Source organism: Cygnus olor, chromosome 3 (assembly GCF_009769625.2).
Source record: "Cygnus olor isolate bCygOlo1 chromosome 3, bCygOlo1.pri.v2, whole genome shotgun sequence".
Classification (NCBI taxonomy): Eukaryota; Metazoa; Chordata; class Aves; order Anseriformes; family Anatidae; genus Cygnus; species Cygnus olor.
The window spans coordinates 59748835-59761148 of NC_049171.1; the positions used below are offsets into that span (position 1 = coordinate 59748835).

At 41.2% G+C, this 12314-nt stretch overlaps 1 protein-coding gene across 1 annotated transcript; it reads right to left on the bottom strand.

The window, feature by feature from the left end:
- Positions 1 to 2471: 2471 nt before the first annotated feature.
- Positions 2472 to 10577, bottom strand: LOC121067174 (pantetheinase-like). The gene is made up of 7 exons (XM_040551329.1): positions 10336 to 10577; positions 10098 to 10228; positions 8824 to 9016; positions 7884 to 8175; positions 6550 to 6920; positions 6212 to 6382; positions 2472 to 5116 (listed from the first exon to the last, which is right to left on the bottom strand). Exons 1-7 carry the CDS (start codon positions 10546 to 10548, stop codon positions 4997 to 4999), a joined length of 1491 nt encoding a protein of 496 aa, XP_040407263.1. The 5' UTR covers positions 10549 to 10577; the 3' UTR covers positions 2472 to 4996.
- Positions 10578 to 12314: the final 1737 nt, after the last annotated feature.

Sequence of the window (12314 nt, forward strand, 5' to 3'; positions counted from 1 at the left end):
TAAACTGAGCTGGATATTTTTGGTGGTTGGTGTCTGTGAGGAAGAAAAAGAATTCAAACACAAAGTTCCTGCATTCACAGTGAGGGTTCAAAATCACTGGAATTGCTCAAGCCACTAGATGATCATTAAGGCTTTGCAGCACTTCAGTTTTCTCTGAAAATATGAGACTTCCTTGTGCTATTTTTCCCATGAATGCTCATCACAAAATGATATCAAGCAGCGGGCATATGTTTGTGTTACACCTGAAACAGAAGCTGAAATTTTGCCTTCCAAAGGTTCTAGACAATTGAAGGAATTAGGCTTTGAGGCCCAGATATGAACCTCACGTCTTAGCACATGGTAGTCCTCATGCAAACAATTAGTCCAGCTCTTTGCCAAGTTTTAGCTCTTCACTAATGCTTATAATTCCTCAAAAAGTCAACACAACTTTCATGAAAAGCAGCTACACCTGTGTGTAGTAATTTTCATTACTGAAATCTATTTTCTAATTTCTACCTAGCAGATTGGAAGGTAAGTGCGTAGCTGGTTAACTTTCTTAGAATTCAACATAAACTCTTCTAGGTGAATAGGATTTGTTGCATTCTTCTCCAGCTTCAGAAAGATTTTTATAAATTAAAAAATAAATTATAAAATTAAATTATAAAATATAAAATATAAATTTGAGTGGTATTTGAAAGCTACTATGGTCTATATGGTGAAATATCTTTCCTTATTTTTACGTCTTTTCCTTCTTTGTTTTAGTTAAGAATTACATTACAGACAAAGATTTTATTGTCAATTCTATTTCATAGCTTCAATTTCAATTTCAATTGAAATAATTGAATAATTTCAATTAATAGAATGTGTAGTAAACTTCAGTATGCACAGTATCAGATTATTCCAATTTTAGTTGGTCTTGTTCTGCCATTAAAAAATATTAACTCCTTCCTACACTTCTTTTTACTCCTGCATCCTTACAGCATCACTGCTACAACGCTAGGAGGTCATCAAAATCCACATTAATGTTAAAAGCAGCAAATGATGATGGACAGGCAGAGTTAAAATCATGTAATTACAGTGTGCTTTTTATACTCTATATATTTCTAGTGCAAATTCAGTACTGCCATGAGAATATCTGAACAGACAATGGAGTATGACTTACAAACTTAAAATATTGAATGGTTGCTGTAAATATTTTAATACTTTCACAGATGGAGGCTACAAGTGCCTTTGTTAATTCTCAATTGTTTTCTAAACTGATAGATAAATTAAGATATTGCTGTCAATAAGCTAAGGTTCTGCTTCACCAAGACCAGTCATCTCTAGCTTTTCTAGCTGATACACGGGTAGACACTAGGTAAGACTGTTACGGATATCCGTGGCTTCTGTAGGAAGTGCTGTTTGTCTACAGCATCAGTTTTTGGGACGTTCATTTTTAGAAGGTGTGCTGTAATTACTTCCGTGTTGGGCTCCATGACATGTTACAGACTTCCATAAGCCTGAGAAGCGTTCCTATATTAGCTGTGGTAAGCCTTATAATAATTACTGATGTCTTTATTAACCTTTGCAAGTTATTGCTCTTTTTCAGTTTTCCTGCCTTGATGGTGGACAGTGACATGGCAAACAATATCTGGATGAAGTGGGGCTAGAGTTTGATTCTTGGTTAATTAGAAATATATGAATTCTTCACCTCAAACACAGGTCATGGCCATTCTGTCTGTCATCCACTAAATCTGCACTGAATCTGTGTACTTAGGAATGATTACTGCCAGTAATTCACATGTGATAACACGAGTTGTTCATAAACATTTAGTATTGTATTATTGTGGCTAATAGTTGTACAATCTCTGACTGTGCCTCACTGGTCCATGCTATTTAATGGATAACTTGAGGTTATAATGATTAAAATACGTGTACAAGAACAAGGCTGTAGCGTCCTGTTCTCTTAAAAATAACAGATTATTATGATTCTGTCACTCTACTGTTGCTCAAGGTCTGCTTGCTTTAATCCAATGTGGACAATATAATACATTAGATTTTACCCAGAGCTTAAGTTTTCCCAAAGGTGTTACCAGTCTTACTTAAGTCAGCCATAAGAGTTGGATTACATTTATATTAATGCAGTATTTTTCTACCTTCATCTGAAGTCTTGCATCAGTAAAACCTATTAAGGACTTGTTTTTCTCTCTGTATGATCAGAGACACTGTGTAAAGGCGTGTCTTGTTTGCTTTGGCCACCATCAAGGAAGAGTATTGACAAGAGAAGAGAAAGCTTTTCCAGTTCCGAGAAGGATGGAGTTCATGAGGATACCATCTGGAGTAGCTTTTGGGGTGGAGTCACTGACATGAATTACATTAAAAATTAATTTGATTCTTCTTTGGCATATCTATCCCAGAGTCAGCAAACACTCTTGATCTTTCAGAAACTCAAATACTTTCCCCTAAGGAAAACAGAGAAGAGGCTGTTTGTTTGTTTGTTTGTTTATTTATTTCCCAAAAGATGAACTAAATTATCTCTTCTAATTTCTACCTAGCAGGTGGGAAGATAAGTGCATAGCTGGTTAACTTTCTTAGAATTCAACATAAACTCTTCTAGGTGAATGGGATTTGTTGCATTCTTCTCCAGCTTCAGAAAGATTTTTATAAATTTCATGTCCATTTGGAATGCATGAAATACTCAGGATTTAGAGTATGAACATCTTGCAAAATGCTGTTTTGAGAGTGACACTGATGATCTGTGAAGCATGGAACATCTAAAATGTCCCAAAATCCTCATTTTTTTTTTTTAGATTAACATGTAAAGCTATTGATGCCAACCAGTGAAATAATATTTTAGTCAGGTGATTTGACTGCAACAAAAACAGAAGTTAAATTACATTCACATGCAGCTACAGCAGAAGTTCCTCTTCCCCCCCCCCCCCCCCCCCCTTTTTTTTTTTTTTCCCATGCTAGCAAATCTAGGCAGGTTAATAAAAGCATATTTTGCCTGAAGTGCTGAAGGTGCAGCTGAGTAAGAGATGGAGGTGAGTGGCAGGGTTCATAAGAAGGAGGTCCCTGGAGTTTGCTGCTCTTTCAGCACCTGTGTGGTAAGAGGGCTGCAGGAAGCAGCCTTTTTAAAATTTTAAGGTCATTTTCAGTATTGGAGTTTGAATGTCAGGGTAGCACTTGCCTTTCTCAGAAGATTTGTGAGGCATTGGTTACTCTTTTACCTCTTTAGGGGCACATGGATGAGTGAGCAGCACTCGGAGGATGGATGGGAAAGCACCACCTTGGGAACCACCCCCAAGGCAAAGCTCCTGGCTGCTCAGCTGCAGAGACACTTCTCACTATATGTGTGTGACCCCAGTGAAAATCAATGGACCTACATGGTCAACATGATGACACTGCAGATCTTCACAACCAGCATGTTTATTCTTGTTTGCCCTTCAGAAACTGCTGCCAGTTACAAACCAGAGAAGAGGTTCCTGGAGTGTACCAAACTGGCTCGGGGAGCAGGGATCAGCTCTCACCCATCAGCATGGTCTTCTACATCTGGATATTATGGACCCTGTACCCATTACACACCCAACAGTACTGCCACTGGGGAGTCAACTTCTCTCTTAACCAAAACCTGTTTGATGAAGGACTGTCCTGGGTTACAACCATAGGCCGGGTGAGATGCTGGACAAGCCACAAGGAAACACAACCTTGCGGGCTTGCAAGTTTGAATAACTGCTCCCAAATAGCACAGTCCCTCCCCTGAATACGAGCTCAGATGTTTTATTTCCAGGATGAAACAAATCCTAGGAAGAACCTCCAAAGTTGGGTGCTGAGAACCAGCACCACAAGGTAAACAGAAATCAGAGGATTACAACAAATTCTGGATAACATATGTTGGTGTGCTTGTGGTGGGAAGCCACAGAGTTTTTCTTATGTGCCATAGTTAGGGCAGCTCAATGCTAAGCATAGTGCATGCTGTATGCCAGTGATGTGAAGGGCAGCAGGTACAAAAGACTATGGGATAAATATTAAGGCAGGGACCACTCCAAGGCATACGTGGTGAAATGAGGCCTGTTTGCTGCAGAACATGGTAGATATAAACCAGGCCCAGGGCTGCCAAGTTTCACATGTCCCAGTTAATGGGACAAAGATATAATAATGGCTGGAAGTCCCAAATAATGCACATTTCTCACACTACATGGTCAAATGTGTCTCAGGTACTAAAACATTACATATTTCCTTCATTTTCACAGTTTCGAAGAAATTTTACAAATATCCAGTGGAATGTTCTAGTATACTACGTTTGTATGGTAAGTCTGATCTGAAATGCTTGGACCCAGCATGTATATGCCATGCATGCCAGGTGTGACATGCAAGCTTAGAGGGACTGCAGAACTGAAGATCCTTTACCGGGCAGACGTGGTGTCTGTGTGGAAAACCACTTTCTCTCTCTGAGGCTACACCTAAAACCATTTCAAATCTGTTTTTTTCTTCATTGTAAAGTACCTTGGTCTGAATGTCATCAAGGCCCATTGAGCATTAGGAAGGCCCTGCTGAATGGTGTGTAAGGCTGAGGAACATGGACACTTGTTCATGCAGTGTTCATGCAGTCTGAAAAACAGGAAGGGACGGAAGGGACAACAAGGCTTCTTTGGGGAAGATTTGTTCAGCAGTAAATTGGCAAACTTCACATTTCACACATTTCAGTATCAGTGTCTGACTAGCGTTATCCTGGCAACCTACATTATACCTTTGAAAAAAAAAAAATATAATCAGAGACTTCATGTGACTGAGCATAAATAATAATTGCATTGGCTCAAGCACTATTTAAATGATGTACCACTGATATAGGTACACAACAGAGTGTTCACATCTCTTTCTCCTAAATAAACTCAACTGCCACAGCTGCTAAGCAGAAGTGTAAGATGTAGAACAGGAATGATACAGGATAACTGCCACAACTCATGAGGAGCTCATGGATCACCATGGGAAATTCTCATCTTGTCTATGCTGACTGTGTAACAGTTAAGGAGTTACATTATGGGGAGTTTCGCAGGGGATGCTTCAGGTCCTTTTCATAACATCTTCCAAAAAGCGTTGCTGTTAAGAGTGGTTTTGATGTGCTATTCTTACTTTCCAGACGTCCATCAGGTAGCACCTAGTTGAAAAGAGAAAGAGTGATTCTATTACCCACTAACAGAGTAGCAGTATTGCATGGCACAGAAGGGATAGGCCTTAGAGGTCAAATAATTATATACAGAACTTTTTAAAGACAATCCTCTGTCTCATGCATGGAAATGTTCCTGCGCTTCAGGCACTGAAACAGAGCTCAGAAAATTGAAGTATCATGCTCATCTCTGCCACTGCCTTCCCACATTTCCTTGGACCTGAAAGTCTTTACAGTCCCTCCAGCTACATCTTTGTAAGAAAGATCATTTCCTCCATCTCATAAGAATACGAGAGTGGCAATAGCTGGTTTGTTATGTTTTCATTAGTTACTTGTACATGGTGATGCAGGTTATATCTAGGACAGTAATATTAAATCTTTTTTGATTTGTAGACCCCTAAACAATTTCCAGACGGAAGTAAAGAGAATTGCAGTATACTGGACATATGTTGCTTTTCTTAGCTACTTTTTACAGATCTGTCTGAAATCATTGTACACAAACTATGGGTACCTGGAACTTTTAAAGAGCCTCTATGACAGTCAATACGCATGTATATAAGATAAATTTGTTTCCTCTAAAGCTCTACAAACCTTTTTCACTGACTTCATTGTCTCTTGAAAGCTATTAAACAACTCTTACAAATCAATAAAGATTTCATCTAGTCTTTTACATAAATGTAATCTGAAGTTTATGAATGGAAACATATTTTGACAGAAATAAATGAAGTTCCATGTAAAAGAGTAATGAAACTGACAAACCCCTTAAAAATACCTTTCAGTATTTTTAACTGCATTGGATCTCTATCCTTATGCATAATACTCATTACTAATTGAAAACTGCTATTTATAGCTTCGGGCTGTGAAGTGGGAATGAATACTTGCTAAAGAAAACACTGAAGAGATTCTCAGCCTTAGCATCTGTATGTTCTTCTCAATGAGGATGAACTCAATCCATGCGTTTAAACGTCCTCTTGAGTTATGTTCTGCAGAACCAAAGTGGTTCTGACTTAGCTGCCATAGCAGTTTCCCTTCCTGTACCACAGCCTGGAAAACCTCATGTCAAACAGTTCCGGAGTGCCCCATTACCTCAAATTCCCCAGGGGCCAGCTGCACCCCGCTGTACAAGACCTCTGGAAAGACGTAGTTAGTGCCAAACGTGCCGCTGAGGGAGAACATGTCAAACTTGGTCTGCGCAGTCTCCACCGGCTGCCCGCATGTGCTCAGGTCTGTGCTCCTACACTTGAGCAGCGTACATATCTGTGGTGAGAGGATACAGAAAAGTAACATGCAGTAGGATTTCAATAATCAAGAGCTGGACTTGATAGAAAGAAAATTTCTTATGATGCAGGAATGATCAAGTATTTTGGAATGATTCGTTAATTTTGGCATATACAACCCATTCTCAACCCTTCTGAACAAATTACCTGCCAATGGTATTTTATGACAGAACCGTGAAGCCCATCAAATGCACCAAGTACATAAATTTCATCATTGTTCTTGTTTGACATCCTATAGGTCAAATGACAGCAGAGGTCCTTCTGGCAAACTGTATAATTTCCATCTTCGTGGTTGAGTTCACTGAAAGTGAATATATCACGCCGGACAGCTCCCAGAAAAGTGTTATCTTCTGTAAAGTTTTTGACGCTTGTAGCGTATGAGCTCCAGTTGACTGCAGGAGGGTAGGTGGGAGAAAGACGGGGTCGTGCGCTCAGCTCGGCTACCAGGAGACGTCCCTCCTCTGTCTCACTGTTGTAGTAGTAGGCAGCTGCTCCGCCGGGCGTGAACAGCCCGCTCCCTACAAACGACACGCATGGCGCCCACTGTCACCACCTCCTGGCGGGTGGCACTGTGGGCTCTGTCACCTGTAAACATGAGGCCGTCTTCAGACAACTCGTTAATGAGAACTGTGGAAGAACTTTAAATCGTGGAGACACTAAAATACACATCATAGTTAAAAAATAAAAATCTAAAATCCAAAGGTTTTGTGCTTCACTGAATCTTGAATCTGAGCCTTCAGAGGCAATTTCACACAAGGCCATACATATTTATAACAACTTAGATTAATTATGACAGAAATTAGAGCTCTGGAAGTGACATATATGCCAAGAAGGAAACTGTGGGCATAATTACATTTCATAAAAGGAAACTTAGAGCAGTGCCCAAATTCAACACAGTGTCTTAACGGCAGACAAAAATGTTCCTTTGTGGCTTTCACTTCTGCTTTGGGGAGTAGTTACATATGCAGCTAGAACAATGTTTTCTCAGTTAACAGAAAAAAAATGGCAGTAGATATCTATTCGGATCAAACCAAAATATACCATCTCAAATTTTTCAGCAGCAACAAAAATCTGAGAATGTTTTATTCAATACAAAGGAGAATTCCTTTCTTTTTTTTTTTTTTGTTATTAAGTTCTGTTTAAAACATTTTTATCCATTTAACTGTTGATTGAAATTTAAAAAACAAAAAAATGCTGCCTCTAAAGAAGAGGGTGAACATTTAACTGAACCTTTGTGCCATTTCTGAAAGAAAACCTTGCTTTTGAAATACCAAAATTTAATGTCATTCTAATTTTACCTCTCCCTGAACTTTTAACATTTTCTTGCCAGTAGTGGTTTACTACATTCAATACAACATCAAGAATATTTTTAATCTTCTTGAAATACTATTTTCCAGACACTTCGCTATTTTAAAACAATGTTGCCTGCTTCTGAATCCTGTACTATGAAGACTATTCCCCTTTTCCCCAAAGCAACTCACCTGTCATAGACATTCTGATGTTGTGAGTATTTGCTGACAATAAATTGACTCTCATACCCATAGCCCAGGCAGAGTGAAACTCCACGGCAGTCAGAAAGGGCAGGACGTTCATCCAGGCCGTTGGGAAGAGCACCGTGTCCACCTGTAGCTTGCTCACCAGCACCACGGCAGGCTCCCGGAAAAGGATGTCGAAGCAAGTGAAAATGCCAAACTTCCCAAAGGGTGTCTCGAAGGTGACAGCTTCTGGCTCTTTAGGGTAATTAAACTGTGTTTCTTGTCTAAATAGGTTGTACTGGAGGCAAAGAAAATGGCATATCAGAAACTAAAAATAAGGCAATATTACTAGCTGCCACTTTTTTACCTGAGATTAAAGCAAAACTGTGGGTTGAGATTCCTTTGGGTAAAGGTGGTTATCTGTATCTTAAAGGTCCCTCCAAGGCCACTGGAGATCTCTTGAGGAGGCTCAGTGGCGACTGGGAATCAAAGGAAGTAAAACCCTCACCCAGAGGTTTGTTGAGCAGGGGTTGAATGCATCCCTGCTGTCTACTGGCAGCAGTGCTGAGCAAATGCTAACTGCTAAATGCTGCCAAGGCATCACCTGGGAAAGTGCTGCCTGGTTTGGCTAAAACTGTGCTGAGAACCAGCTAACATTTACTGAGCATGGCCAACTGTGCCAATGTTTCATTCCAGTTTGCTCTCATTAATGTAGCTTTGAGGCATTTGATAGCCAGCATGCCTTCTGCAGCTGTGGTGCTCCTGGGAACAGTGCCCAGTGGATCAAGTGTTTGCCTGCTCTTCCCTCTGGCCACAAGAGCCTTGCATTGGATTGGCTGTCACTCTACAATTGCCTAACATTATTGTATAAACCTGTTGAAATTGGTGCCAGAGATGAAAGCATACTGATGATCAACTACAGGGTGATGCCGAAGTGCGTCTTTACCTTGTGGTAACGAGCCACCAGTTTCCCTTCCGAGTCAAAGACAACATTGGTGTTGTACTGGTAGCGACCGTCACTGGGGCAACTGGGATCACTGGAATTGCACGACTTCTTGTCCCCAATGTTTGCAACCACATAGATGGAGTTATTCCTGGCCATGCAGCTGAGACGTTCCAGCACTGGTGCCGGAGCAAATCTAAGGTGTTTTTGATGAAACAAGCAAAAACATCAACAACAAAATTACAAGTTTAAGTTTGGATGGGGAATGGATTCAAACTTACTATTCCACTAACTGCATATCCCCAGGTGGTGTAAAAGGGATAGATGGCTTCTGTTCTTTTTCTCCTCTCTGTTCATAGCATCATTTTAAATTCCCGGTGTCTTTTAGCTTTAAAAAATGGGCTCCCTGTGCTCTTCTTTCCTGTATGCTCATTGAGGCCAAGTTGTTATTTTCTGTGTGGATATAATTCTCAGCTAACATACATACAAAGCTATGGACAGCTTCAGAAAACAAGGGAGAAAAAAAATAGTCAATATATAGGTATAAACTTAACTTAAAGATTAATTTTCAGGCAAATCTGAGTCTCAGTTTCAAAAGACCTTTTTAAAAACTCTTCACTCTGTTTAAGGCAGCTGTCTATAAACTATTGGTAAAAAGTGGTCACAACATTTACAGACCCGAGGACTCTTGAAATCTTGCTTCATAAAGCCCCAGAACAGAAGAATACTAAATCTTAGTCTAGAGGCAACCCTTATCCCCTTGGTGTCCCCTGCTGACACACATTCAGAGCAGCCTGGTGTGCCATAGCAGACTGTGCAAGCAGTTGGATTTCTAAAAGGCATTTCATTCAAATCTAGAGAAATATTTTGTGCTATTTGATTAAGAAATCACCCCAGCCACATGAGCTGAGATCCGAATCACCTTGTTTAATCTATGCTTTTGCCATGATAATTAACTGGTTTATAGTTACAGAAAACTTTCTCAAGTAGTCAGAAGTGGTAAGCTTTTGCATGATTTCAAAATAATGATGTTGCCTAAAATTTCCTCATTTTCCTCCTTTTCTAATTTTCAAAAGTGAAGCTGTCTCAATGCTCTTTAGCTTGCATATTTCAATTACATTTAATTAAGAGTTCTTTTTGAAGCATTTAATTCATACAGCATTTGGGATTTTTAAGAGATTAAAAAATTCATCAGTTCTTAGGCATTTATTAGGAGCAGCTCACAACTCCATGGGACACCAGTTTAAAACCATACAAACTGGTGCAGAAGAAATCACCTTGTGGGATCAGTGCAGGGAATCCAGTTCACCTCTGGATCAGGAATGTCCTCCAGGTACGGGTAGATGGCTTCTCTTGTGAAAACCCAGCCATAAATGCCATCCTCAGGAGTCACAATGATGTGTGCGCCCTGGCAGAAGAGGCTCTGTTAAGAAGTCTCCATCAATGCATCCCTGGAGGGGGGTGGTCAGCAGGAGGAGAACACACAATTAACACCACTCAGGATACATCTCGTACCTGCTGGGCTGCTTCCTTGATGGCTCCTTCCAAGATGTCCATGTTCTTGTTCATCAGGGCCAAAGCATCTTCAGGAGAAACTGTCTTAGGAGCAGCACGTGGCAGGATGACGGTGTGCTCGTACACGGCTGCAATGAAGGTGTCTGAGGCCAGGGCCTGCAGGGCTGCCAGGGCAAACACCACAGCGTGCACCACAGGCTGGTGAAGGACCATGGCTGCTGCCTGGCAGTTGCTTGAATGCTCTGAGTCTGGAACAGTCGTGGGGAATATAAAGTAGATGGGAAGAGGAGGAGTAAAGTTTGTAACAGGTTTGTTTTGGAAGTAATCTTCTATTGAGTAATCTGGGGAAGTACAGTGCATGTCAACATTCAAGAACGTTCATTTATGGTAAGAAGAGAAAGAAACAGTTGCATGAATTGGATCATTTTCCATTTAAAATGCCATAAATAAAAGGTGAACAAAAAGCTAAGAGAAAGTGTTAGGAGCAACAGTGGTCTACAGGAGTCTTTGCAGAAGGATCTCTTACAAGCTCCGTTTGCACCATCTCCGGGCTTCCAAGCTGATCTCTGGGCTAGCCCAGGCTGTCATGGTGAGGGCACACTATTCCATACAACCTCGCTGTGTTTGGCTTCTATCAGTTAAAAATGCAGCCAGGGCTGAAGGCAGACCACCTGCATGAAGTGGAGCGTAGCTGTAACTGATACCACGTACAGTTATAAGCTGCGTGGTCCTGCCATGCCACGTTCCTGTGGCCAATGACTTATTATAGGTGGAGCACTTCAGAGTATCCTCCCTCCCAGGTACACACTGTGGTATATACTAACCCTTGAACTGTTCTGACCTTTTTGTCTCGAGCTGAAATAACCAACTTGTTTTGTGAAGATTAATTAAACAACAGACCTTTTTTGCTATTTTATGAAAAGCATTATTTTCACAATAATTAATTTGAAATTGCTTATAGCAAGCAATTTTTATTCCTCATGAACAATAATTTTTTGCATAATATTTTGGAAATAGCACTTCACTACAGTAGCTCCAAGTGCTTCATTAACAGTCCACTGTTAGAAGCTGTGCCGTGCCTGTGAGGATGAAGGAACATAACCTGGCTAATCATCTTGACTTTTCAGTAAGACATCAAAAAACATATTATTCATCCTGACAATATCTTCCTCTTCACTATGCAGCTCCATCCAGAAATCTTATTTCTGTCCATCAGCATCAAGGCCTCCTCAGGAGAAGTAGGCAAGAGCACGCTGTGCTCATAGACAGCTGCAATGTAGCTGTCCAGGGCCCAGGCCTCAAGAGCAGACAGCACCAAAACCACAGCAGAGGCACGAGCCCTCAAAAGCCCCATACCTGAAGTCTGGAAGCCACCCAAGAGGAGAACAGGGGTAAGCAAAAACAGGGGACTTTAATAGGGAAAGTCTTGCAGAAACCTGGGAATTCCCCAGAGTGACAGAAAGCCGACACCATGCGATGCAATCACTGTGTCCCTAAAGACTCAAACATCAAAGGTCGGAGAGCCACAAGCATTGAGCAATCCTGCTCCATGGTTCCACCACCGACAGAGAAGTTGCTGCTGTGCTGCAGCTGAAGAAACGCATTGCCGGCCAGATTCACCGAGTGTTCAGGCACGGCATTACTGTAACAAGTTGAAGACAAGCCCAGGTCACAGCGGAAAAACAAGCCAGAGGAGTTTAGGAAATCACAGCAAAGACCGGAACAGACACATTCCTGGGCAAAGTGCAGGGTGTGGGGTGCAGGCAGGGCTGCCAGACGTGGGTGCTGCTGCCTGGGCACCGCCTGTGCCACCCCTGTGGGGCCTCTGGGGGCCGCTCCACATCACAGCAGGGATGCCAGCAGGCTGCTTTTCTGGGCAAACCTGTTAGCACACTGCTCAGTAACTGAGCTCTGAGGATCTCTAGTCCTCAAAGATCTCTGTTAGAGCAGCATTGTCCTTGGGAGCAATAATTCCTAAA